Genomic DNA, 27,071 nt, shown 5'->3' on the forward strand with positions numbered 1-27,071 from the left:
ACTCAAGTCAGCAAAAAAACAACAACTTATGAACAAGTGGATGTGTCACCTTGTAGGACAAAAGCCAGAACATAGAAGAACTGCAGCTGTCCGTCCTCCACATCTGCCTGGATGTCTTCGCACACTAAAGGCCTGACAGATCAGACAAAGTCCAGTGTTAACATGACATACAAACACAAACAAAAATCTCCTTCAGTTAAAGATACAATGGCATAAACACCGATTTGTATAAAATAACAGGGCGGTTTGGAGCCTTGTGGCTGATAGGTGTGAGATTGAAGGGCTTCAACATCCCAGCGTAAAGTTTACAGTGACTCTGAAGCAAAGGGGATAATTAACATAATGACAGCTGACAGGAGTAGTGTTGTGCAAACACTGGAAGTGAGACTGTGGTTTGCTGCCTCAGAACACATGAAGGTTTGTTTGTATTTTTTGATTTTGTGTTGTGAAGCCTGGAGGAAAAATGACAAATTGGGAGATTTAAGGCCTTATTGTGTTGGCACCTGAATGAATTTGCTAATCTACTTAACAGGCACTTAACAGGCTTGGTTTCTGTCACTGTCAATGTATTTTTTTAAGCTAAAGAGAAAAGAAAGTATTTATTTATGTTCTCTAACTTGGAAAAAAAAAAAATTCTTCCAGGATGTCTAAACTGCCTCATATACTTACACAGTTTGTGTGTATGATTGAAAAGTTGGATTATTCACAGCACGTGTTTTTTTTTTTGCAGGTTTATGGGAGGTTTTTTTTTGTTTTGCATGTTTCTTCCCTGAAATCATACTTTCATGAGCTAAACCACATTCCTTTTCAGTGAGCACCCAGGAAAAGCGTCTATCTTCTGAGTGAGAAAGGAAAACATACAAATAAAGGTGCAGAAACACTACTGGCACTGTTAACAAACTACACGGGGGACATGCATGCTCTAGGACTTGCAGAGCAAAACACATGTTACAAATTAAGATGTGGTTTACCAGCTAATTTAGTGGAGCCATTTTACAAAATGGAGTCTAAAAAAAGCTGATTGTAATCAACTAAAGATGTGTCAGAAATGTGCAGCGTTAGAACTTCTACTGCCGTAACTCCCTTTAACCTACACGGCCCAACCACATACAAATGTGCATAACACTATTCAGACCACATCTTTCAGCATCTACGCAAATAAAATCAAAGACGCCTGCTGTTTTCTCACTGCATCCAGCGGGTCCTCCCTCAGCAAAAGTAGGCGTGCAGATGCAGTGTGGGTGCGTACCAGAGATGGTGCTCAGGGGTGAGCCTTGTGGTGGAGATCGACTTCAGCTTGCTCTCTGATTTGTGAGCCATCTCACGCACAACTCCTGAAGAAACGGCAAGAAAACAGTTAGTAGTGGTCAAAGAATTACCCGTGAATATTCCCTCTCACCCAGGTTTTTACTAGAGTTGGCTTGCATGATTCACTGTTAATTATTTTATGCTGCATCTCGGTGAGCTCCCTCAGTTCATCCTACCTGAAACAAGCCATTTTAGCACTTCTCCCTTTAACTCTTGAGCCCCCGAAAGCCTCCTAAGAGTAACCCTTGAAGCTCTTTTATGAACAGTTGTTTCAGTTATTTCAGACCTCCTCATAGAACAGAATTACTGGGTGTGCCTGAGAAGATAGTGAGGGTGGTCTCTGCCTATGCAGCCATCCTTGGATAAGTCCACATGCTATTCCAACAGTCATCAAACCACATGTTTATTGTTATATACTGAGGTGTTAAAACTTGTCATTAAGGGTACAGGGGCAGGTTGCCAAATATCATCTTTATGTGGGAAAGTTAAAACCTTTCAATAGTTCTGCATTTGTTCAGGTATTTGAATATGCAGAGCTTAGGCAGAGGGGTATGCAACCTACGCAAATGTGGTTATATGCGGTGTTCCAAAAAAAACCCCAAAGCATGTAGCTTAGTATCGATGATGCTATGCATGGGTACATGCTTATTGGTTGGAAGGCAACAGGATGAAAAGAACGGATGAAAGGGAGTTCACCATGAATGGGAGAAGCATGAAAAAACACCAAAGATTACAAAAAAATTGCATGAGAAGCATCAAGAGTGGCCGCAGTCATTTCATTGTTTTTAGCATTCAGTTTCACTTCATTTCAAATGTATTTAAATAGAAACAAACAACAACAGTCACCTCAAGGTGCTTTATCTTGGGAAGTAAAGACCCTACAAAACAGAGAAAACCCCCAACAATCAGATGAACCTTGCGAGGAAGCACTTTGCGACAGTGTGAAGGAGAAACTCCTCTTTACCAGGAAGAAACCTACGGCAGAACCAGGGTCAGGGAGGGGCGGCCATTTGTGTGCTCCCTCTGTGACTGACCAACAAAAGTACAAACTGAGGTTTTTTCAGCATTCTTAATATGTAATCTGTTAAGATTTGGGTTTATATTTGTGGAAATTTTTAAGATGTCAATTTTCATTGTGGGATATGATGCATTAGGGTCATTTTAGGTGACATTTGCAAAATAATTCCAGAGGTGGAAGAGCTCTAGTATTCCAAAAGAAACCACAGAATTTCTGAGATGAAACTTCCACATATAAAGCGTGTCACTCAGTGTCCATCGATGTATCGCAGAGTTCATCATTAATGGACAATCCAGGCCCCAGTTGCCTAGATAATCCTCTAATTTATTGATAGGTCAATATTGACAGTATCCTTTGTTCGCACTGGTAGTTGCTTCATTTGGTTATCTTAAGTTTCAGGAGGTGTATTTGTCATTTGTCTGACATGTTCCATTTAGCACATTAAGAAATATCCAACCACCAAAAATTCAAAAATGGTTCCAATACTCAAAAAATGTAATGAAGGTTGAATGAAGATTAAGAGTCTGAAACCTCAACCTTCCCAATCAAAAATCTATTAGTTCACCGCTGAAATTTACTTAAAATTTCTTAGATTCCTTCTGAACATGACATGTGACCATTTCAGCAGTTTACAGCTGGCTGGTTTACAGCTTGTTGAATCAGCTGAGAGGGTAGCACTCCTCTGTTCTCACTTTCCTGAGGCATTTTAGATGAAGTTGACAGATTTGGGGGTTTAGGAACATTTAACAGGAGAAAGCAATCAGGTGAAAGGATACAAATATTACTTCTAAACTTGTAAACGTGTACTATCCTAGAAATGTCACACCCAAACTTTCATGGAAAGAAGTCTAAAGACAAAAGTGGAACCCAAGCCGAAACTTCTTCTGGTAACTGTCATAAGGTGCAGGTGTTAAATATCAGCACCATTGAATCAGTGGTTGAGAAAATGCTGGGAACACAATCTGCCGGGTCACGCCAACAGTTGTGAATTGTGGCGTATCATTGAGTGTGACTACAACAAAGGGAAGAAATGATAACTGGGGTCAAGTTTGAATAGATGAGATTTCAAAGATTTAAAGAGACACTGAGGAGGAGACAGAAAGAAAGGACAAGGCTCAGTTACAGCCGAAGGAACATAAAATGAGGGCAAAACATGCTTTCCTTTATTAAAAATGTGAAAATCAGAAAAAAAAAGTCTTATCTAATTTTCACCTATGTTACAAAATGACACCGTATCCCCAAAAGTTCATCGACAGTTTGGTTCCTTAATTTAATAAAATGATTCTAAAAATATACACCAGCTTCTAAAAGGTGTGTATCAATCTATAATGTTTGATGTAATGAAATGTTTATTCATACTGACATTTCAGTAACCATGAAGAAAGATTTAGGGTTCAGAAACCAGTCGTGACATTGGCCACACACACAGTTTTTACATTCCTGATAAATTTCAAAGTTAAACAATCATTTTGAACTAATCAGTGCTTATAAACACATAATTCACCTCTCAGGATTAAGTGCCACAAAATTAGATCAGCATTTTATTTTTTGTTCTCATATATTTGTAACCACTACCTTTTTTTAAATCCAAAAGTTAGTGGTTACCACTTTGCACGAGAACCCATTTTCATTTCTTAAAAAAAATAAAAAAAAATAAGAAAAGAAAAATCATATTTTGTCATTAAATCTAATTGTCGAATTGTTTAAAATCTTGTGGTTTATCAAACTCCGTTGCCTTTGGATAAAAAAGGTAAGGTTCTTGCCCCGCTTTGTGTCACGTGTCTGATGTTTTTCAAGACTGTGCATAGTTTTATTCATATTCATTTATTTTAATAATTTCCTTAAAAAAAAGTTTCAAAATATTTTGGACAAAACTGACAGATGGCTCAGTTGCTTTCACGAAAATCTGCACTGGCCCCGGGTCAAAGTTTCCCCACACTCCTGGCAGTGTTTAGCATGTCTGAGGGGAAGCAGTGAGCGTTAAGACTAACAACGAGATTAAATAACGTGTTAACGTGGACAGTTTAGCAAGGTGCCATCCAAGACCGCAATCAGGAGTAAGTAAAGGTGACAAGCAGAGCGTGTTAAGAACCAAATCTGAAACAAACAGACTTTCACTAGAGCTCTGCTCTGTGTCAATATTGCTGTGTGGCTGCTTCCAACAACAACACCCCTGATCATTTTCACATGATATCAAATACCAAACCACTGTCTGATACGTTAGACACCCGGGACAGGAAATGGGTAAAGATTTGATTTTCTAATTCCAGTTTCCAAAGCAACATCTCTCTATGTTGATACCGACAACTCGCACCAAATCTTCTACAACATGGTTTGATTGCAACAGTGAACATTAATAGAGTCCTTCAAGCATGAGAAAAGACCTGGCAGACCCCCCCACCCAAAAAAAACACCCCAAAAAACACTGGGCCGTAGATTCCAGAGGTCTTGTGTTATCTCTCCTGTTTCAATAAAGCTGTGTCAGACTAGGTTGGAGAAAGAAGCTCTAAGCTCCAGAAAACTGTCCCTGTTATAACCACATCCTTCCTCTGTCTTCCAGGCAGCGAGTCCATCGTCATTCCAGTTGTGGTTTCGAAAAAACTTTGTCCACATGAAAGGAGCCAGCTTGGACAACAGTCAGACTTTGTTATGGTTAAGCTTTTCCGTATTTCTCCTGACAAAATATTGCAACAGCTGTTTTCGGGGTTAATTTGGCAGTGGCATCAGAGAGTTTGTCATATTAGCCACTTTGTTTTCAGGACAGAAATAAGTACAGCCTTCGTATAATTCACATGTAGGTGTCTAAAGCAATGAGAAACATCGGGATTCATTTGTCTTCTGAGCACCTGGAAGGATACAAAAAGATCTTATTTGTGGGTTGTTGTTTTTTTTTCTCTACTCCGTCTGCTTTGTTTTGGAGACATTCTGGTCTTGCTGAAAGCAATCTGGAATTATTTTCACCCACAAAGAATACAACGCAGTAAATGAGCGGTTTATGGACTTAAAAAGAAAATGCTGTTAGTGGAGAGACAAAACTTCAAGGAAGAGGGAGAAGAAAGAAGCAAGTGGGATGCCTAAAATGTTCCTTGATCCTGGTCAGTGAGAGGATCAAATAAGTTCATAAATACTCTCATATATGTGGGTGAGGCTCGAATTTAGCTTTGGAAACATTCGTCAGACAAACATATTTAGATAATGAACTGCCTTTTTGTTTCAGTACATTACATTGAAATGTTTCTTCTGTTTTTTTGTTGTTGTATTTTTTACTGAAAGATGAAACCAGAGTGAAAATTATATTAAAATAATTTATCTTCAATGACCAACCACTAAATGCAACTCTTACAAAAGCGCGTTGGTAAATGAAACCAAATTGTGGTAGTGACTCTCAGCAGAGATTCAGGACTATTTTGGCTAAAATATATACCCACTACTGTGGCAGGAAGCCTTCAGAGAATTACTTGCAAAAGGGAAAATCTGCCCACTTTTGATAATTGGCAGTTGTTTCAGACCCTTTCTATAAGCGATGCGTGCAAAATGTCAATTTTTTTTTAAAGGTTTTTGCCTTTTTAAACATTCCTTTGAAAAGGAAAAATAGAGCATTTATAAAAACAGATTACCCCTTCCTCTTAAAACAATATGTAAAAAGATTTGATATGATCTGAAATAATTACACTTGTAGCCTCAAAATTATGATGCAATGTTTGTAAATAAGTAAATAAGTCAGCAAAACTCACTTCTCTCTGATGATAGCGATACTGAGGTGACATCTTGAGGATATCATGGACTTTTCTGTCAGTAAATGCCAGTGTTTTTGCCCCTGTGAGCTGCTGTAGGCCTATGTTAGCTGCTGTTAGTAAAGCCTAACATTAGGCAGGCTAACAATGAGCATATTTATGCATGTTTATGTGTTAGAGCCCTGAATTCAGTTCAAGAAATGAGGCTTGAGGTGAGAAGGAAACGCGTGCCACATATTTGACCGGTCTCTAGCCACAGACATGCGGTAGATTACGTAGAACGGTGATGTCCATCTTGGCCACTATATTCAAGATGGTGGGACAGCTTTGCAGCTTCAACAAAGCAGCGCCTATAACCGTGTCAACCAGCTGGCAGCCAGTTGAGTTGTGCTCATTGACAAAGACTCATTCAGATTGATTGCAACATGTTGGCAATCTGTCTGTATTTATAAACTACACACCAATTATTTGAACTTGAACAATCTCTTTGAGAGTGATTGCAGTTAACAAAAGTGGTCGTCAGTGTTGAATACCCTCCAGCTCTGTGTAACCATTTAGTCACCACACGTGGTAATCGGTCACAGAATGTGAAAAAATTCAACACAATTAAAAGGCAGCCATCGGTTTTGTTTGTAGTTGTAAGGAGAATGCTGTCCTACTTTTACTTGTGACTGAGCCATTAGCTTGGTCTGAATTAGGAGGTAGCTTTGCTATGCTAACTGTATCCTGTCCCAGGTTGTTGTTCAGTTAAGACTTCTACGTGAACAGAAATCAAAACAAGTAAATAAACTGAGCAAGATCCTTAAAAAGTCCATATACAAAACACATCTCGTGCTTTTTTTTCCACATCCATCAGGCTTGATCTGTACAAACATCAGGGACCATCCCTCTCTGTGCTGTTTTAATTATAATTTTTGTTCGCATGGGTTCAATATCAAAACGTTACATGTGCTAAAACTAAGCGTCGATCCTATTCCACACATGCCAAAATGTTTTTCTGTTTTTCTCCAAATGTTTAGGGGCTGGTAACTGTCAAATTGATTTTCCATATTTCTCCAGACATTCCAAAGCCCAGGAAGAAGTCCTTGTATAATAAAAGGTTTTCCTCTCAGCCTCTGGTCCTCTCAGTCAGACAAGTTGGTGTGGTGATGTGCTCAGTCTGTGGAAACCCAATACTGAGGGGGACGGGTAGAAATTTGCGTCACAAAACACACATATGGTATAGTATTACTTTGTGGCGGCGAGTGGGTCTGTGACAGGGAACATGTTGTTCAAATGTCTGCCTCAGGGACGTAACACAGCCCTCCAACTTTTAAAATTAGGTTAACTGTGTTTAATCTTCCCTCACTGTGCCCTGAGGTTAATCCTGAACCCAGTGTAACCAGTAAACACAGCGAGAACGGGACAGTCACATTGTCTTTCTGACTATATTAACAAAATAAAAACTTCCATACAGTTTCCTTTTATTCTGTGGGGTTTCTTTTTTTACCTGTTAAACGGCCAAAGAAGCGTTTGCACCGCACGCTGTCCCTCACGAGTAGCGTGTAGGCCACGCCCACATCTTCAAACTCCATGTGGATGCTCTGAGAGCCCAGCCCCACCTCCAGGTAGCTCAGCTCCATGATTGGGTAGCTGTCCCTTTTCTGCAGCCAATTGGTGAGCTGGCCTCTGCTGGGAGGAAACAACATGAGGCATCAGGAGGTAAAGAAAATGTCCTGCCTCGCTGACCTCGATTAAACAGTTTACGTGATGTCTGACACTTGTAATCCGTTTGTAAAAGTCAGAGTTTTGTTAGTACAAATCACATCAGTAACTTATGTAATGCCTCATTTTTCAGGGATTAGGACACCGGGTCAAATCCATATTAACAGTCTGGTTTCCGAGACAGTGCCAAGAACAAGAGAATTCAGCACCTGCAACATGCAGTACATAGCAACTTTTGACGTCACCTTGGAAGAGCATCAGAGGAAAAGCTGATGTGTGAGGGAAGTCGACCTATTATGGCCAACAAATTTCTCACAGAGGGGAGAAAAACAGAAAAGAGCCCAGGGACTGCAGACGCTTTGAGATCAATGTGTTTTCAAGATGTGACCTAGAAACAGGTTATTCTGCTCGGCAGGTTGTGCAATATTAACCAGATCCTAATCAGAGGGTGCTGAGTTTTTCACCACCATCACAAGACATAATTGTTATCTGCCACGTGGTTGCATGGAAAAGTCAGCTTTGAGGACGCTGCTTAAACTTGTCCTTAAGTGGCTTTGATTTAATCATCTTTTTATCTGTTTCGGTTTTATGGTCGGCATACCCCTGCTCTTGGGGAAAGTCTTCACACTTGATTCAACGTAAATCAATCACCGAGGCACTGGAGATACCACAAAGCTAGAAAAAGTGCTGAGATCGTTTTTGTCATTAAGGTCTACATAAAGTACTAAAATAAAACTGCAAAACTCATAGTATTGCCATCACAGTTCAAACAAGATACAATAAATGTAAGAAAGCAAACAAATATGCATCATACAGTGTCTTGAAAATGTACTTGCCCCGTCCTGATTTTTTGCTGCTTACCAAGCAAATTATAATATTAGACAACAATAATCCAAATAAGTACTAAATGCAGTTGGTAACTGACAGTTTCATTCATTAAAGGAAAAGAGTTATCCAAACCTACCTCGCTCTGTGTTACAAGCAATTGCCTTGCATTGTAAAATCATGAATAAAGTGGGATTCACCACATTTTTAGAAAGCTGAGTTCAGTTTCACTCCCCAATCTCAGGTCTGATTACTGACAGACCTGTTGAATCAATAAATCACTTAAATAGAGCCTGTCTGTCAAGCGAAGTAGGTGAAATGATTTCAGAACCAACACGTGATGCCACAATCTAAAGAAAGAGCTGAGAAACAAAGTTACTGATATCTTTCAGTTTTTACAAAGCCATTTACAAGGCTTTGAGACTCCAGTGAGAACCATTATACACAAAAGGAGAAAACTTGGAACAGGCGTGAACCGTACCAGGAGTCACCAACCCCCAACAGCACATCAACGACTCATCCAGGAGGTCACCAAAGAACCAGAACAACATCTAAAGAACTGCAGGCCTCACTTGTTAAGGTCAGAGTTCATGATTCAACAATAAGACAAATACTGGGTAAAAATGGCATCCATGGGAGAGTTCAAGGAGAAAACCACTGCTGACCAAAAAGATCACAAAGACAACGTCTCACATTTACCAAAAACATCTTGATGATTCCCAAGACTTTTGGAAAATATCCTGTGGACTCATGAGACAAAAGCTGCACTTTTTGGAAGGTCTGAGTCCCGTTACATCTGACATAAAACTAACAGCATTTCGTAAAATGGACATCATAGCAACAGTCCAGTCAAACATGGTGGTGGTAGTGTGACGGTCTGGGGCTGCTTTGCTCAAGTAAGGAAAATCCTGAAAGAGGATGACTATCAGTTCAGTTCCTGAAGCACCTCTGAATGACTCAAAAAAATTTTTTTAAAAATCCCAAAATGAGGATTTTAGGGTGGCCTAATCAAAGTTTGGATTCAAATCCTGAACTTAAGATGCTTTGGCATTGACCTTAAACAGCATGTCCAATGTGGCTGAATTGAAACAATTCTGCAAAGAAGAGAGGGCCAAAATTCCCCCACAGTGACGTGCCAGTTATTGCAAACTCTTGATTCCCCCCCAGGTCTAAATAGTTTTTTTCCCTTAAATGAAATCATCATTTACAAAGAGCATTTTGTATTTACTAGAGATGGACCGATCCGATATTACGTATCGGTATCGGTCCGATACTGACCTAAATTACTGGATCGGATATCGGAGAAAAATAAAAAATGTAATCCGATCCATTAAATATCACGAAAGCACCTCACAAAACTTGCAACATGCCGTAACTCACCTCAGAACGTATGCATCACGTGATAGAGCAGCTGTGGCATGCAGGACCTGTCGGTGGTCTGGATAGCATGTGGAGCTTCGCTAGCAACCTGGCATTTCATCTCCGACAAAGTTATCCCCGAGAGAAGTAAAGCAAGTGTGTAAGTCCATCTCTGAATGTTTGTAAAGCATTCCCACGTTAAGCTTAACAAGCGACTGCCTCTCGCTCTCCGGCTGCTACTTCAATCGTGAAACTGCTTAAATCAGCTGATCGGCTTTTCTGTCGCGAGTCTGTCTCTCGTTTGTTTTTGGTCCACTTTGCGCCAGAAAGAGCAAACCAGCGGCTGAACAACAGCAGCACGTTTAAGCTTGATAAGCTGTTGTTAGAATTTATTTAATATTAATTTCTACACCAGGATCTTTTTCTACGTAGCTGACGGCTGGTAACTGTGCAGGGGCGGATCTAGCAAAGTTTAGCCAGGGGGGCCGATAGGGCATTAACTGGGAAAAGGGGGCACAAAGACATACTTTTCTTTCTTATTCTCATTTAAAATGTCGAGCTTTTAATAAATAATTATCTGACACACAAAGTTTTAATTTGATGTAAAATGAATAGAAGTCCATTACTGTATATAGTGACTATTAAGTCTAATATACCCTAGTAAGCTATAGTACTTTTTCCTTTGGGAAGGTACCATCTGTGCAGTCTGCAATTTTGTTGAAGAAAGATGTTGAATCTATTTAATATTTCTTGAAAAATAATTGATTTCTGTGCATTTTTTTTCACACTGCATCAAATTAAGGTTGATTACGTCGATTAAGCATCATGAGGTGGCGCGTGAGGGGTGGTTCCCTATTTTTTATTTATTTATTTTTGTTGTTGCTGGGAGTTGGAACCCTATTAGTTAGGTTGCTTAATATTTACGCTAAGTACTCTTTAAAATACCAGAATAGGGAGGATGGTGTAGGTCTAAGTTTATTAGATTGATCAGTATTGCTGAACTATGAAATATTTTTTTTGTATACAGGTATAACAGAATAGCTTTAGTGTAGTTGTTGTTTTAAACTTGAGTATGAACTTGCAGACTTGCAAAATGCAGCAAGATATTTTAAAAAACAGTTTTGTTGATTAAAAAACACTATATCGGATTCATATCGGTATCGGCAGATATCCAAATTTATGATATCGGTATCGGTATCGGACATAAAAAAGTGGTATCGTGCCATCTCTAGTATTTACTCAAGTTATATTTATATTATATAAATAAGACCATAAGACTTTGTGGACTGGTGCCAGCTGAACTACCTCCAGATCAACGCCAGTAAAACCAAGGAACTGGTGGTAGACTTCCGCAGGCACAAGCATTCTCCACTGCAACCACTGAACATCCAAGGTATGGACATTGAGGCTGTGGACAGCTACAGGTACCTTGGTGTTCATCTGAACAATAGACTGGACTGGACTCATAACTCAGACGCCCTCTACAGGAAAGGGCAGAGCAGGCTGTACCTGCTGCGGAGACTCAGGTCGTTTGGAGTGGAGGGCCCACTCCTAAAGAAATTCTATGACTCTGTTGTGGCTTCTGCTATCTTTTATGGTGTGGTCTGCTGGGGCGGCAGCATCTCTGCTGGGGACAGGAAGAGACTGAACAGGGTGATCTGAAGGGCCAGCTCTGTTCTAGGATGCCCTCTGGACCCAGTGGAGGTGGTGAGTGACAGGAGAACGACGGCTAAGCTGTCATCCCTGATGGACAACGTCTCCCACCCCATGCAGCAGACTGTGACAGCACTGAGCAGCTCCTTCAGTGGGAGACTGCGGCACCCACGGTGTGGGACGGAGAGATTTCGCAGGTCTTTCCTCCCCACTGCTGTCAGACTCCATAATAAAGACTTTAACTGATCAAGCACACACATCCACACATGTGCAATAACACTAAGTGCAATAATCCTTTCTGTCATCGTTGTATTTTTACTCAGTTGTATATAGCATTTGTATTCTATTTTTATCTTATTGTATATTTATTTTATTCTACTGTATATAGTATTTTATTCTATTCTGTACAGTTGTGTACTGTATTTATTCTTATTGTATTCTAATTTTTGCCTCATAACTTTTGCACTGTCCACTTCCTGCTGTGACAAAACAAATTTCCCACGTGTGGGACTAATAAAGGTTATCTTATCTTATCTTATATTAAAATTGGTTTATGATCTGACTCTACTGACCAATCATACTGGAGCAAGCTTCGGTTGCAGAAGGAAAGGTAAGACTACAGTTACTGAAATACAATCTTGAAATGATTGCCAATCATCTGATGATGATTTAATGTTTTGTTAGCTTTTTAAGATGCTTTTTGCATCAGAAGCAGAGTAGTTGATGGGTTCCAAGACGGCACTGACGGTCATTCATGTTTGCCTTCTCTGTAGTGTTGTTTTTTGTTTGAACAAAAACTTTGTGATTTATCTGGAGCTTTAGAAACTCTTGTCCCCAATTCTGTCACTACAGTTCGTCCCCTCTTCACCGCTACCAAACTAATCACTACTGGCTGAAGTGAAACACATGTGGGTAAAGGATGCTACAAAACTCCATTATGCTGGGAAACACAGAGATTTACTTGGGAAAGACTGGCTTAATCAGCTTTGTGTGAACAAAATTGCTCTACTTACTGCAAATCTGATGTCATTTCCAGGAAATAAATACGTCGATTTGAGACAACCAGCAGCGAGGGAACCTCCCCAGGTTCTCCAAATTTGACAGCTGACATCTGAAAGTCCAGAGAAAAACAAGCAAACAGAAGGGGGTAAATGACAAAAAGCTGGAAAACACTGACTGTCTTAGCAGAAGAACAGAGAGGCTCTCCTGTGCTGATAAACTCTTTTACAACATTGTAATGAGCACCATAAAGTCAACAATAAACTATTAAACAACCACATTATCAGATGAAACCAAGCTCTGTAAGTTTTCTTGTATCATTTCCTCCAATATAACGCAAGAAGTAAGAGAACAAGTGAAAAATGGAGCAGCCCCTGTCACTGGGTAAATAAACATAACCAAGATGAATGGTGTGTGACTTCCTGTTTCCAGCTGCTTGGTCCTTTTTGCTCTTTGTACAAGTGTCTCATAGAGACAAGCAACAGCCTGGTGATTCGAAGAAGTCTCAAACAACATTTAATGACGACAGCAGTGCACAACCTACACAAAGGAGCCAAAGAAGAGGAAGAAGAAAAAGAAGAAGAAGAAGAGTGGGGCTTCAATGGGATCCTGGGAGATTTACTGTCAGAGTTCGTCTTGGCTGACTGAGATGAAACCGCAGATGAAGGGTAATAGGTCTTAAAGTTGTCACCAGCTATTAAGTTGGAATTTTTTTCACCCCACTGGGGAGATAATCTAAAGTTTTTTGTTGTTTTTTTCCTTTAAAACCACAGTCACAAAAGAAACAATAACACCGACATATAAAAACGCTGCACTGCCAAAATTGAGCGATCAGTCATAGGCTGCCATTGCCGGCAAACTTGTGCTTTAACATAGAGTCTGGAAACAATAGTGTTTCCTGAATTACACTAATGCCAGTAAAGATTTAAAGACCCTGAAAACATATTTTCTCAATCTTCTCTTTACTGTGAATTATGAAACCATACAATAATACATTTTTTTCTTTGGTTTTTAAGCTCTAAGCTCTGTGTGAGGCTCACAAACCTTAAGGAAAGAATGAAGTTCTTCTTCTTCCTCAAAGACTTCTACATCCAGGAAAAGCTTGAGCCGATGGTCCACCACCTCGTAATCCTCAGACAGAAGATCCAAATCATCTAAAAAATATATATGAGAAAAAAAAACTAAGTCATGATAAGTTACAAAGTAACTAAAATCAGCTTTGTATTTATGCTTTCAGATGATTCTACATTAATATCGTTATAGCGTAGCTTCCTGGAAACACTGGGAAGCCTTGCATACAGTATTTCTTGGTTTTTATGAAACCATATTCAGAGTTTACTGTAGCAGACTGCAGCGCTGGCCAACAGCCCTCATGCAGAAAGGCATTTAAGAGCAATAAATCCACCAAAGAACAGCAACAGAAGTTATTAGAACTGTGATGGATGGTTGTAGCTGATCAAAAACAACAGGGCACGGATCTGCAGAGACCAAAGCTGAGGCCTTTGATTTGAGAAGAGTGCAAACAGAGATCTGATTAAAACAGCCTTTGAACTTTCAGATAACTGCTTTTAAATGGGGAGAGGTGCATGCACACACAAGCATACGCACAGGTTGACGAGTCTTTAGAGACCGGTTGAAGAGGTGCTCTGGAACAATGGATGCACTGTGTCGCTAAAAAACCCCCCAAACAAACCCCATATTCAATGTGCGTCAGTGTTTTGGGATGAGTTCTCCAGAACAAAACTGCCATTTCAGAAGGACAGATTACATGGCTCTGCAACTGCAATCTCACAATTGGAAAAAACACAGAGGAAAAAAGATACAGAAAGCTATCATTACGACTCGGCCTTCCCTCTCTGAGGCTTTCATTCCTCTCCCATCACTTCCAGCAATGACTCCAATCTGTCTTGTTGCACATTTACCATGTGGTTCATCTAAAAATGGCAGCCAGATGTGGGGGGGGGGGAGTCAGATGCTGTCACAGAGATACAGAGCAGCTCAGAGGATTTCTGTGCCACATAATATTCATAAATATTTCTCAGTCTGCGCTCACTTTCAATTAGGACTTACATCTGTCTTTAGCAAAGGCAGTAAAGCCGATGTAAACAGTTTAAACCACATGCCACTGCTGATGTGTTTTACAATGACCACGCGAAGTGCAGAATTTGAGTTTGAAGCAATAAAACTCCACTTATATTTTACTGCTGTTTGGCTTGTTCTTCAATAAACAGTGCTGCCAACAACGTTATTTTAGATGTAAAAATGTATGTATGTGTATGTTGGGTATGCATGTCAGAATTTCACTTGGGTGCGGTTAAAAGGTGCATGTTTAGCTGTATTGTTTTTAAAACTATACTACCGGCTAACAGCCGAAAGGTTTAAAGCATGACTCGAAAGAGTTCAACCACTACTCTTTATGACAAGCGCTCGCTTATCCGTCCAAAGATGTGCACTGTGCCTGCAGTTAACTGATAAGAAGAGTTGACATTTGAGGTGAAGTGATGCTTTCATTACCAAGCTCTTCATTTCTCTTTTACGACAACAGAGTGTTGGAATAGTGACTATAAAATGCTCTACAAGCCTAAGATACAGTGCTGTGAAAAAGCCTTTGCCCCCTTTTTGATTTCTTAGTTTTTTGCATGTGACGCTTATATGTTTCAGATCAAATAAATTCTAAGTTTAAGGTTTTTTTTATTTACTTGGGTAATCTTTGTCAAGAATTAAAACTTGTTTAATGATTGGAAACATGACAAATATCCAAAAAATTGCTAAATAAGGAAGGGGACAAATACTTTTTCATAGCAGTGTATACAAAAGCCACAGTGTAACATCTGCTGTGCATTGTGCCCGCTGCCACAACAAAAGAAAAACGAAAAGAAAAAAGAGAATAAGGAAACAGTTCAGTCGAGGGTACAACAGTTATTCTGTCTTCCTGCCTTTTGTCACTGCAGAGTTGCTCCAAAAAAGTAAACGGTAAACGTCCTGTATTTGTATAGCGCTTTCCCTAAGGACCCCAAAGCGCTTTACACTACATTCAGTCATCCACCCATTCACACACACATTCACACACTGGTGATGGCAAGCTACATTGTAGCCACAGCTGGGGCGCACTGACAGAGGCGCCACTGGGCCCTCTGACCACCACCAGTAGGTAACGGGTGAAGTGTCTTGCCCAAGGACACAACGACCGAGACTGTCGGAGCCGGGGCTCGAACCGGCAACCTACCGATTACAAGGCGAACTCTAGAGCCACAATCGCCCTTTATCGTAATAAAGGTAACAAGCTAACAGCTAGACAAAAGAAACAACAGCATGCTCAATTCAAAATGATTAAACAGTCTAATGGGTGCTAAACCACTTAAATCCAAAGTATTAATAAGAACTTCGGCATTCACATTTACAAATATTATAAGAGGAAAGCTTGTAAGAGGAAACGGAGAAGCCTTTTAGCCTGTGGCCACCCTCAGCCTTTCCACATTTGGGTGTGACTCTCAATAAACCACCACCTGGTCGTAGTCCATGGCCAGGTGATAGCAAACATTTAAATATTAGTAAGTACAAAGTTAATGAAGTTGTTCATCCACAAACACAGACTGTCTAAAAGCCCCCCCCTCCCCCGACATAAATAACAGACATTTATAAAATCCTAAATCACATGAGTTTGTGATACAATAAAGAAATAAAGAATACATCTCAAAGTCCATGAATATCTTTAAAAAAAACAACATATGTGAATTCATTATATATACATTTTATGACTATAGTTTTATCTATGCACCCAATGAACTAATCATAAAAACAACAACAACACCAATTGCTTATTTAATCTTCCAGGATACCCTGTTGACAGATAATTTATCCAATCAGCTTCGCTTTGGAGGTCTAGATGACTGTGAATGTCAGGCTATAGGGAACGTCTCGTTGTAGTATCTGATTATATCTAATTCTCAGCTCCTCTTACCTTCCCCACACAGCAAAATCCACAAGGCCACTTTAATTAGTGTGCCACATGTGTGGTCCTAAAGTGATTCTGTCACTCAATCTGTCTTTTTTTTTTTTTACCTGTATGTGGGTGTAATAAATGATTCCCTTTAATCATCCCATTACAGACCACACAATTCAAATGGCCATTGTGAAGTACAGTACACACCGAAACCAGTAGTTAGGGTACTGTAATAAACAATAACATGTGAGCATATACAAATGTCACAGTGTAACATGTATCCAAATATTGTGCCATGAGCCAAAGAAAACAAAAAACAAAGAGAAAACAAAGGCCTGAACATTTAATTTTATGCTTTAGTTATTTTTGTGTTTATATGATGTTTGAAAGTGAGGAGGAGGAAGGGAGGCTAAGACAGTTTGATCTGAAGAGAAAAACACATGAACTGGTTCCTAAATTTAAATCCATATGGTTAAAAAAGATTAGTGGTGATGCAATCTGCTGAACCCTATTCAAGTGAAAACCTACTACTTACATGCAACTTTCATTAGTAGTCTGAATTGTTGTATTGAATTTATTTTATTTGTTCTAAATGTTTTGTTAAAATTCCTATTTTAAGACCTTAGTGTATTTCCATTTTGTGTATGTAGTTAAATGTCAGGTTAGTATTGTCTTTCTGTCACAGTAAGTCCTGTCCTGGGTTGAAATCTACTGGCTGAACAGCTCAAACGACATAGACGCGGATTTAATGTATGAACCTGGACCCTCATTACTTGCATTGTCTTCAAAGGGCAGACTCACCATTAGGGGTGGACCTTTCTGCAGGCTGTGCTTGCACTTGAGGTGGTGTAGCACCAGTAGTGGTGTAGTGGTAGCTGCCTGCTAGGTCCTCTCTACTTTGGCACACTGAGTTGCAGGAAAGGTGACTGGTCTGACTTGGACTATCTCCAATGAAGAAAGAGCTTCCTTGGGCAGTGACAAACATGGACTCTTCTGCTGCGGTAACAGCTTCTGGGATGGGACTGCTGCTGCTACTAGCATCTGTGTAATCATCCTGATGTAGAACAAAGAAAACATTAACAATTCTGAAAATCAATTACCGCAGGAGACATGGCAAAAGACAGTGAATAATTTAACATATGGGAAATACCTTATTAGCACTTTGCATGCTCACAGTTATGTCCCGATGGTCATCGTCACTGTCGGTCCTGAATGAACGCTGGATGGGTGTACTGCTGTAGGGAGACGTTTGAACAGCCACTTGGACAACATGGTCACTGCCACATTCTGGACAAATCTGACTTTTTCCTGTAAATACACACAAAAAGTATATAGTAAAGGGGACCTGTAAGGTTTTTCCTTATTTTATGTCATAAAAACACTATTACAATGATGCAATCTCATATTAAACGTTGCTAAAAAAATATTCAAATAATGAGGTCAGTATATCTGGATCATGAGAAACTGGGACTGTTGCAGATAGCGGCACATCTTTATAAGATTAATGGTGTGGGCCTCCAAAACAGGCCACACCTATTCTTACATTTCTTGGTGTACCCCTCCACAATAGGCTGTACTTCTTTTAAAGATTACTGGTGAGGCCCTCCACAACAGGCTGTACCTCTATATAAGCTTATTGGTGAGGCTCTCCAAAACAGGCTAAAGAAGCCCCGGCAACCTGCTGTTCAAACCTTCTGTTTGCGAGGGGCAGCAAATTTGAGAAAAAGAGTAGGCTTAATGGGAGGGTGGCCTTGAAGAGAAAGGTACTAAAAGGCCTTTCTTCATTCAGTAGATGAATGGAGTAGCTACACCAAGACGCGGTAAAAGATACGACTTTTCTAACCTGTGACTCATGCAGAGCTTCTCTTGTAATATCCAAGAGATAGAAATAGGCCCAGTTTAACAAAGTTACTGTAACAACTGTATGGAAATCAAGATGTATTGTTTTTTAATCAAGATATGTTGTTACATATTTTTCATGTCAAGATACAAAAAGACAAGGGTTGTATAATAAACCTGTTTGAACTTAGGTTTTGTACTCAAGAATAACAGGATGTTTAAAAGAAATCTGAAAACAACAGAGGAGAGTGACAGAAAACATGCATGGATATGTTTCAGGTCAAAGGAGATTATATTTTATCTACAAGGAGTGTATTCTGTAACCCACAGGCAAACAACTGTCTACGTCCAGACACGTGCAACGTGAAAAAATCTTTTGTTGCCCAAAATGTCAGCAGAACCACAGACTAAGCACACTAACAAAAGGTGTATGGTTCCAAAAAAAACTCTCCAAACATTTGTTGAACACAGTCTGTACAAGCCCGTGCAGGTCTTAATGTCAGGTTTGGTTGGATTGCGGGTAGGAGGCTGCTGGAATGATGACTATTATCTGCATCCTGCTGAAGTGGGAACTCTTGGCTATGGAATCCACGAGATAACGTGTTTGACGCTTCGAGAGAGGCTGTCTAAAACTAACATTTTGTCTTGTGAAATCATGGGAAACTGATAGTTGGCAAGTACTCTGAAATCAAATGAATTTGGTACTCGCAATGTGTGACCTTGTGTCATTTCTGCTTTGGTTTTTATGGTAGCACAAAACCTGCAGACCCACATATATTAATCATTAAAAAAATCTGCCTCTTACTATTATAGCATTATTCATTATCTTACTGCATTATTCACCATTTTTATCTTGATAAACAAGATAAAAATGGTGGACATTTTTGGCTTAGTTTCCTCCTGACTCACAGACCTTCTGTTTGCAGGGTATAGAAATGTATATGAAAGTTGGCTTAAAGCAGTGATTCTGAGACATTTTGGCCATCCCCTAGATCAGAGTCCAAAAAGTAAAGCTTCACACCCACCACCGGATTATTGAATTATTATCATTTATTTATGTTTAAACTGCTCATTTTAGTTTAAACTGCCCTTTATTATATCTTTTTATTGGCCATTATGACCAAAATGGCATCTTTTTGTTCACAGTGCTTTGTGCCTGTTTGCCTGTGAAAATAAGTAAACCTATAATTTACTCACCACCCATTTTCATTAATAATAAAGAACCAGCCCAGCTGAACTTTAATAACCTGAGGTTAGCAAGACAGCAGCAGCAAACTCTTCACCGTTTATTTTTATCATTCAATTTATTGTGTATTTTGACCCTGGTCTTCCACCGACGACGTGCTGTAGCTATGTATCCCACCACTATTGCTTGACCCACAGTTTGAAAAGCACTGGCTAAAAAAAGAAAGCTTAGGGCTCAAAGAGAACTAAGGGTTATTTTGTTAATCATGCAAAGCTACTCTAGGAGAGTCTAAGAAAAAACATATGGAGCTGGAAATGAGCACAAGATTGTTTTACCTCTTTATAGACCTGTCTGTGCTTTTTTTGGAACGATTTATTTCTCTGTGCAAGACATTTAATCTCTCTTTGTATACAAAAGGTGCTTTATAAATAAAATCTCCTCATCTAGAAACATCTAGTACTTGGCTATTTAAGGATAGTTTAGTTCGTGAGAGTGACCATGATTCATCAGGGATGACTCAGTTTCATGGATGAATCAGAATGAGTGTTGTAGTGTGCATGTCTGTGCACATGTGTGTGTGGGCTCCTCTCACATGTGACGATGACAGATTCAGCTATAAACTAAAGCCAGATATCACCTTGGTTTGGCAGTTTTCTATTTTTTTTTGTTGTATTTTTTTAACAAAAGTGCATTTTGTTGCCTTAAGTGCATTTTTCCCCATTTCAAAACAGCTCCAAACATCTGGCTAGTGCAAACAGATCAAAAGGTTTTTCTTAAACTCTTTTTGCTGTTTGTACATTTTTTCCTCTGCACATTTTAACTTTATGGATGCCAATTTAAAGAGAAAACATGCAAAAATACTTAAAGAAAGAATAATATTGATTTTATCTGCCTGGAGTGTTATATACATATAACACTCACTTTACTGAGTGCCTCTTCCTGTGTCTGTTTATCAACTGTTGACGATGAACGCTGCAGGAACTCACTCTCACCTTTGCTGGCCCACTGTGCCTCTATCAGCTCCTCCCCGTCCTGTTCCTGCACACCTTCTGATAGCATCACAGCTCCTCTCCTCTTCGTTGTTCGTTCACCGGCTTCCTCTTCATCGTCCCCTCCCTGAAGAATGAATTCTGACCTGCAGCGAAGGCACTGCAGGCGAATGCAGCTGTGACAGAGCTCAGAAACCCGGCGTTGGTTTTCCTCCACCACATTAGACAGTATGTCAGTCAGAGCCTGGTCAGCAAAAAAAAAAAAAAAAATGTTTGTTAACAAGCAGGAAAACCAAGACATTTCTGCTCACTAAACAGTTCTGCAGGAGTCAAAGGTGGTAATAATACATTTTTTACAGCAGTTCAGAGATATACAAGCATTCTCCACACATTCCAGACAATATTAACTTTTTCCTGTAACTACACAAAAAAATTATATAGAAAATTAAAGGGTACCTATAATGCTTTGTGTTATTTTATGTCACAGATATACTGTTACAATAGAGGATTCTCATATCAAACATGGGCAGGCAATTTTCCCACGAGGCCGCATGAGAAACTGGGACTGTCATGGAGAGCTACATCTTAAGTTTGTGCGGTGCTCCACAACAGGCTGCACCTTATTATTAGACAATATGTCAGTCAGAACCTGATCAGCAAAATAAAAAATAAGAAATAATTCTGGAGGAGAGAAAGGTGGTAATAATACATTTCTGCCTGCAGCCCATGAGATATACAAGCATTCTCTTTGCTTTTCTCTCTGACAGGCGACTGCAAGCTAAAAACTGAAGTATTTATATAAAATGTCTTAACACATAGGCGTCAAACTCTGGCCCGCAGCCTAATTACATTTGGCCCGCGAAGCCACACCAAATTACTATTAGAGCTGGCCTACTGGTATTATACAGCTAATATATATATTGTTTAGTATTAAGCTTTGCTTGTTCCATATTCAGTTTTTCAGCAAAACGTTTTTGAGTCCATTAGAAAAGATTCATTCTTATATCTGGAGGAATAAATATATTTCAATAAATATTAACGTTAGCCCGCGACTTTGTTCCAGTTTTGAGTTTTGGCCCACTGTGTATTTGAGTTTGACACCCCTGTCTTAACAGGATAGGAGAACTCGAGAAAATATTAGAATGGGTTTCCATAAACTACTACGTTTGACAAATTTCTGAAACTAGCAGTCATTCTTAGTTCTTTCCTTAAGTAGAACCTCAAGGTGCTCGTTTGGTTTTACACGTAATTCAGTTATGTGTGTATTTAAACATACATTACATATTAACTGAACAGCTTTCTGCTTTTAACATTTCATCTGACACAGGTTTTAGATTGTACTGCTGTTGATTGTCGTCAGGTACACAAAGGTAACATGGACTGAGCAGAGGACAGCCTGTGAACATGCCCAGACAACTACAGCATGTCCAAGAAGTCAGTGGGTGGGTGTTCTTATTTACGTACACTGCTTCATTGTACGCACCTTGCACGTCATCCGCATTGATGTGTGGGAAAATTGACAGCACAAACAACCACTCCTGGCAACAGAAGTTTGTGTGCATGAATTTAAATGTGTGAGAGTTTTTCAGCTAACCTGCAGTGCTTGCTGAGGGTCATCATCTAACAGGACGTAGCGTCTCCTCCGTTTGTCCTTGCTGATGTAGTCAAAGTAAAGTTCTACAGCTGGAAACTGATTTTCTAAATCCTGAAAGATAGTCAAAGTCATTTATCAAGTTGATAAAAACATTATATTTTCCTTTATAGACGTAAAGATGTTAGAGATGAAGATGAAGAATCTCCTTTCATACCCCTCGGGTCCACGCAGCCTCAGTTGTTTCCACCTTAGCCAGGCTATCCAGCTCCAGACGGCATCTCTCCTGGCCACACTGCATGTCCATCTCAAGCACTAAGCCCTTTTTGATGCACAAGAACACCTCCCTTCTTCCCTTCCTCTGCCACTGACCTTCACCAAGCCCCTCCTCTTTGTCAGATAAGACACCAACAAGCAGAGGGTGACAAAGGTCCACTAAGAGAAAAGAAAAGTAGTAGTCAGAGAAAGCAGATCATAACTGGAGGAGATTTGTGCTGATTATCCTTCAGAATAACTGCATTTTGTTAAGTCGAGCACATATTGAGTTAGATACTATTTAAAATGTTTCTCAATTTTCAACCTCCCTACCTCCTAAATCCTCTTCTTCTTCATGATTGGTCTCGCCACTTGCTGCTCTAGCAGACCTGTGGCTCTCTGGACTTGGCTGAGGTGAACTCACTACTCCCTGGCTCATCACCAGCCCATCTACCATGCTGTTATCCAAGGTGGACTCTGTCAGCTGAGGGGTCTGACCACCTTGCAAGGTGGACTCCATTTCCAGGTCTGCATCCACGTCAGAGGCCTCATTTCTGGGTTCAGAGGAAAGAATAGGTGGTGGGAGGACTTCCGGGACCTTGTGGGAAGACGGCGGCAATGGCTGCTGCTGTGGGATAGATGTAGTGGTAGTAGCGATGGTGGTGGTGAGGCCGTTGGAGAGGGTTTGAGAGCAGGAGGTTTGCTGGTTAACAGTGGTGGTGAGCGTTAAGGGTGAAGCTCCATCTAGATGGTGTTCATATCTTAGCCAGTCTTCTCCGAGTTGTTCCCTGAAGCTGGACATGCGTTCAATCTCCTGCTGGTGCTGAAGGACGATGCCTAGAAGAGGAAAAAGAACAGAAAAAAAACAACAACAAAAAAAACAAACATTCATGCTCGTATCCACCTCTATACTTTTAGTCTTGGACTTTGCATGACTTTTCTTAGTTGAGCATATGATAAGGTTATTTGATACTTTAGCAATATTTAACAAGAGCATACTCCATTACTACAGTACAAGGTAAATCATAATTTTTGCCTTTATGTTGAAACTTTAGACGGCAAACATGTTTTGACAACAAACCCTGTGTGGAGGACAAGGGTCTGGACTCATAATCAGTATCACTGGGTTCGGATATACTGGCCCTCCGCACTTTCACCTTACTCTGAAACAAAAATTGACAATTTTTCATTAAATATCAGAGAAAAGCACTAAAAAAAGCATATCAACACCCAAAAGAGCATCACTCCCACCCTATTTTTCCTTCTGCGAAGGTTTGAGACAACCGCTTCGCCGACGGACAGGCTGTCACTCAGCTCCCCCATCCCACTAGATGCTTCCTGGTAACTGCGTTCTGCAGGCATGGTGTAACCTGAAGGCAAAGTCTGCACCTGGACCATCAGCGGCCCTGGTTTTGGCAGAACCTGCAGAGAAGAGTACTCCAACTTTACTACCACAAATGATTTTAAGTATTAATTCCACATTTTCTTTTCCAAATACAGTGCAAATAAATGTAGATTATACCTTGCTACAAAGTAGGGCTGCTCGATTATGGCAAAAATGATAATCACGATTATTTTCACTGAAATTGAGATCTCGATTATTTGACGATATTTATTTAACAATAACAATGTATTGAATGATGGCTTTAAAGATTGTCAAAAATAATATAAAATAGTGTGCAAATACTGATAACAGTGCAAATATTTGCAATATAAAAAATAAATGAAAAATGTAAACATCTATGTTTAGTGAACTTTGCAGTGTTGCTCTGTGGTGCAGCTACGACACTGTAGCAAAGTTTACACACTATGTCTACTTGATCCACGTCTGACTCCGCGAACCCATAATGTTTCCACACCACTGAAGTTTTTTTTACCTCTCTTTTCAACCAATGGCAGTCACTCTCCTCTCCAAATAACTTCTGCTTAGAGTTGGGGGACCTCTTAATCAGCGGTCCCCAACCCCCGGGTCCCCAACCCCCGGGTCCCCAACCCCCGGGTCCCCAACCCCCGGGCCTCGGACCGGTAGCGGGCCGCGAGAGTTGAGGCTCAGGTGTGAAATGTATAGTTTTCAGGGTTTTTAATCGGCTTTCAACGTTATTTTGTTATCGTTTTTATTGTTTACTCTGTTTTCCTGGGTCTTTTCACGTGTGTTATGAATAAATTTTCTTTTTTTTGGTACCGGTACTAGTCTTATTTTGTTGTATTTATCCGCGACACCTTAAAGGCCGGTCCATGAAAATATTGTCGGGAATAAACCGGTCCGTGGCGCAAAAAAGGTTGGGGACCGCTGCTCTCAGTGTTGTGACGCGTGTTCGAAATGCAGAGAGGTGCGCTCGATTTGCCACACGGAGCAGCGCGAGAGTAAAGCACGAGGGAGGGGCTAATAATTGGCTCAGTCATTTTTAATGATCGTTGAAAGCCCAGATCGTAATCGTGATTACAATTCGATTAATTGGTATCAGCTCAGACGGCACTTTAAACAGACTGAACTCTCTCTTAATGCACCACCGCATAGACATTGCATGTTCTCCCCATCCTTAACGGACAAGGCATTTAACATATGGACAAAGCTTGGAATAACATCAATGACTGCTCTTTTCACGGACAATATCTTTTCCTCATTTGAACAGCTGGTGAACAAGTTCAAGATCCCTCAGTCACACTTTTTCAGGTATCTACAACTCAGGAATTTTGTTGCTTCTAATACTGACTGCTTTCCGTCCTGTCCATGTCCATCCCTTTTGGATGATATTTTTGATTTTAAACCAAATGCTAAGCGGGTTATAAGTGATGTTTATGAGCTGTTAAGTGATTTTAGGCTGTCCACATTGCAATCACTTAGGGAACGATGGGGAAGTGATCTTGGCCAACGGATTGCAGATGAGACTTGGCATAAGATAATCAATAGAATTTCTTCGTCATCTATTTGCCTTAAACATGTGGTGATTCAGTTCAAAGTTGTTCACCGTCTCCATTGGTCTAAAACTAGACTGAGCAAAATCAAGGATGGGTTTGACCCCACATGTAACCGGTGCAAACGAGAGCCTGCTTCCCTATTTCACATGTTCTGGGCATGTCCAAAACTGGGTAGCTTTTGGAAAAGCATATTTGAAACCATGTCCAACATATTTGATGTTCCAATTGCACCCTGCCCGTTTATAGCTACTTTTGGGGTGGCGCCTTGTGATGCTAGTCTTTCCAAATCACACTCTGATCTTCTGGCCTTCTGCACTCTTTTGGCCCGTAGAATGATATTATTGAAATGGAAAGAGCCACTTCCACCTGTATATGGGCAATGGGTTAAGGATGTCATGTACTATACTCAGCTGGAAAAGATCCGCTACACTGTAAAAGGTTCGGTTCAGAGGTTTTATGACACATGGCAACCTTTTCTTACTTACTTTGAAAGATTAAGTCTGGATACTATTGCTTAATGTGCGTGTGAGTGGGGTTTTTTTTGGTTTTTTTTGTTGTTTTGGTTTTTTTGTTGTTGTTTTTTTTTCCCCTTGCTGTTGTTCATTTATTTTATTATTTACTTTGTATCTGTAATTTTATTTTATTTTATCTCTTCTTTCCTCTCTGGCTGGGTTTTAGTTACACAGTTCTGGATGGGGGGGGGGGGGGGGGGGGGCAGGACTGTTTGTTAATATTGCCATAATTGTTGTTGGAAGCAATTCTTTGTTCAATAAAAAGACCTTGATCAAAAAAAAACCCAATTCGATTAATTGAGCAGCCCTAATACAAAGTAAATAAATGTAGCAAGTAGCAACAATTTACACCGCATGAATTTTTGAGTCACTCTGAAGAGAATCTGCTTTAGTATCAAGCTTTTAAACTGTGAGATGATGAAGTGATGTTAAGAGTGAGACTCACTGATATTTCAGATGAGGACAGTAGGGTGCCATCAAGTTTGAGCTATAAAGAAAGAAAAAAGGGAATGCCTGAAATTTTGGGTGAAAACAAGAAAGGCAAAGCTCAAACCTTTGTGTGAATAGCAAAGCTGCACTTTGTGACAAATTGGAGAACAGATGACCCAGAGGCTACTAGAACTTAAAAACAATACTTTCACATCACATTTCCATCCTTCTTTGGAAATGTAAGGTAAACTTTAAAAGTATATATATGCATAATACATTCAGTTACAATTCTTATCACTCACTCTGGTGTTGGCAGCTTTTGGCGAGAGGTGTCTGACTGTGGAGGTGCGGTGGGTCTTCTGGAAGTACAGTGGGTTTCCTTCCAGATTCAACTAAAAAAAGACAGTAGAGTTTGCATTCTTAGCTACTCACCTATGGAAAAAAAAACTCCCAGTTTGAGACAAGGAGGCAGAAAATCTTAGGCTAGATTACATGACTTTAAAGTTTTTTGTGTAAAACCTCACCATTAGATGTCAGTAGACTGCTGATTGAAGTTAACTGAATTCAACTCTTTTATTAGCATTAGCTAGCCTCCTGGCTAATGTTAGCTAAGTGCTCAGATGCCACTGGTCAGCTGCGACGTTAATGCTGGACCACTATTGTTATGATGATGATGTAGGACCAACACAGGGATATCAAATCGTAAAGATTGTCAGTCCACACTTTACCTCAGCTGTCAATATATGTACATGCCTATTTACTGTGGGTGAGGCTATAAATCTTTGTGAAAAGAGTCTGATACAAGTCG

General features: G+C 40.0%; 1 protein-coding gene across 2 annotated transcripts in view; it reads right to left on the reverse strand.

Annotated features, from left to right (window-relative positions):
* stk11ip (serine/threonine kinase 11 interacting protein) overlaps positions 1–27,071 on the reverse strand; it is a 41,033-nt gene that overhangs the window by 7,807 nt on the left and 6,155 nt on the right. Inside the window, exons 10-24 of one of the 2 annotated variants that reach the window (XM_026157574.1) lie at positions 26,566–26,655; positions 26,280–26,321; positions 23,655–23,825; positions 23,485–23,566; positions 22,737–23,240; positions 22,366–22,583; positions 22,152–22,262; positions 20,561–20,801; positions 17,694–17,851; positions 17,345–17,597; positions 13,645–13,754; positions 12,615–12,712; positions 7,550–7,728; positions 1,250–1,334; positions 50–132 (exon numbers count right to left, since the gene is read on the reverse strand). In XM_026157574.1, the coding sequence (XP_026013359.1) occupies positions 50–132; positions 1,250–1,334; positions 7,550–7,728; positions 12,615–12,712; positions 13,645–13,754; positions 17,345–17,597; positions 17,694–17,851; positions 20,561–20,801; positions 22,152–22,262; positions 22,366–22,583; positions 22,737–23,240; positions 23,485–23,566; positions 23,655–23,825; positions 26,280–26,321; positions 26,566–26,655 (2,425 nt within the window). Of the gene's footprint in view, positions 1–49; positions 133–1,249; positions 1,335–7,549; positions 7,732–12,614; positions 12,713–13,644; positions 13,755–17,344; positions 17,598–17,693; positions 17,852–20,560; positions 20,802–22,151; positions 22,263–22,365; positions 22,584–22,736; positions 23,241–23,484; positions 23,567–23,654; positions 23,826–26,279; positions 26,322–26,565; positions 26,656–27,071 lie in introns of both variants that reach the window. The other variant, XM_026157573.1, reaches the window with a different exon arrangement.

The sequence above is a fragment of the Astatotilapia calliptera genome, chromosome 23 (genome assembly GCF_900246225.1).
Source record: "Astatotilapia calliptera chromosome 23, fAstCal1.2, whole genome shotgun sequence".
In the NCBI taxonomy this organism is placed as follows: Eukaryota; Metazoa; Chordata; class Actinopteri; order Cichliformes; family Cichlidae; genus Astatotilapia; species Astatotilapia calliptera.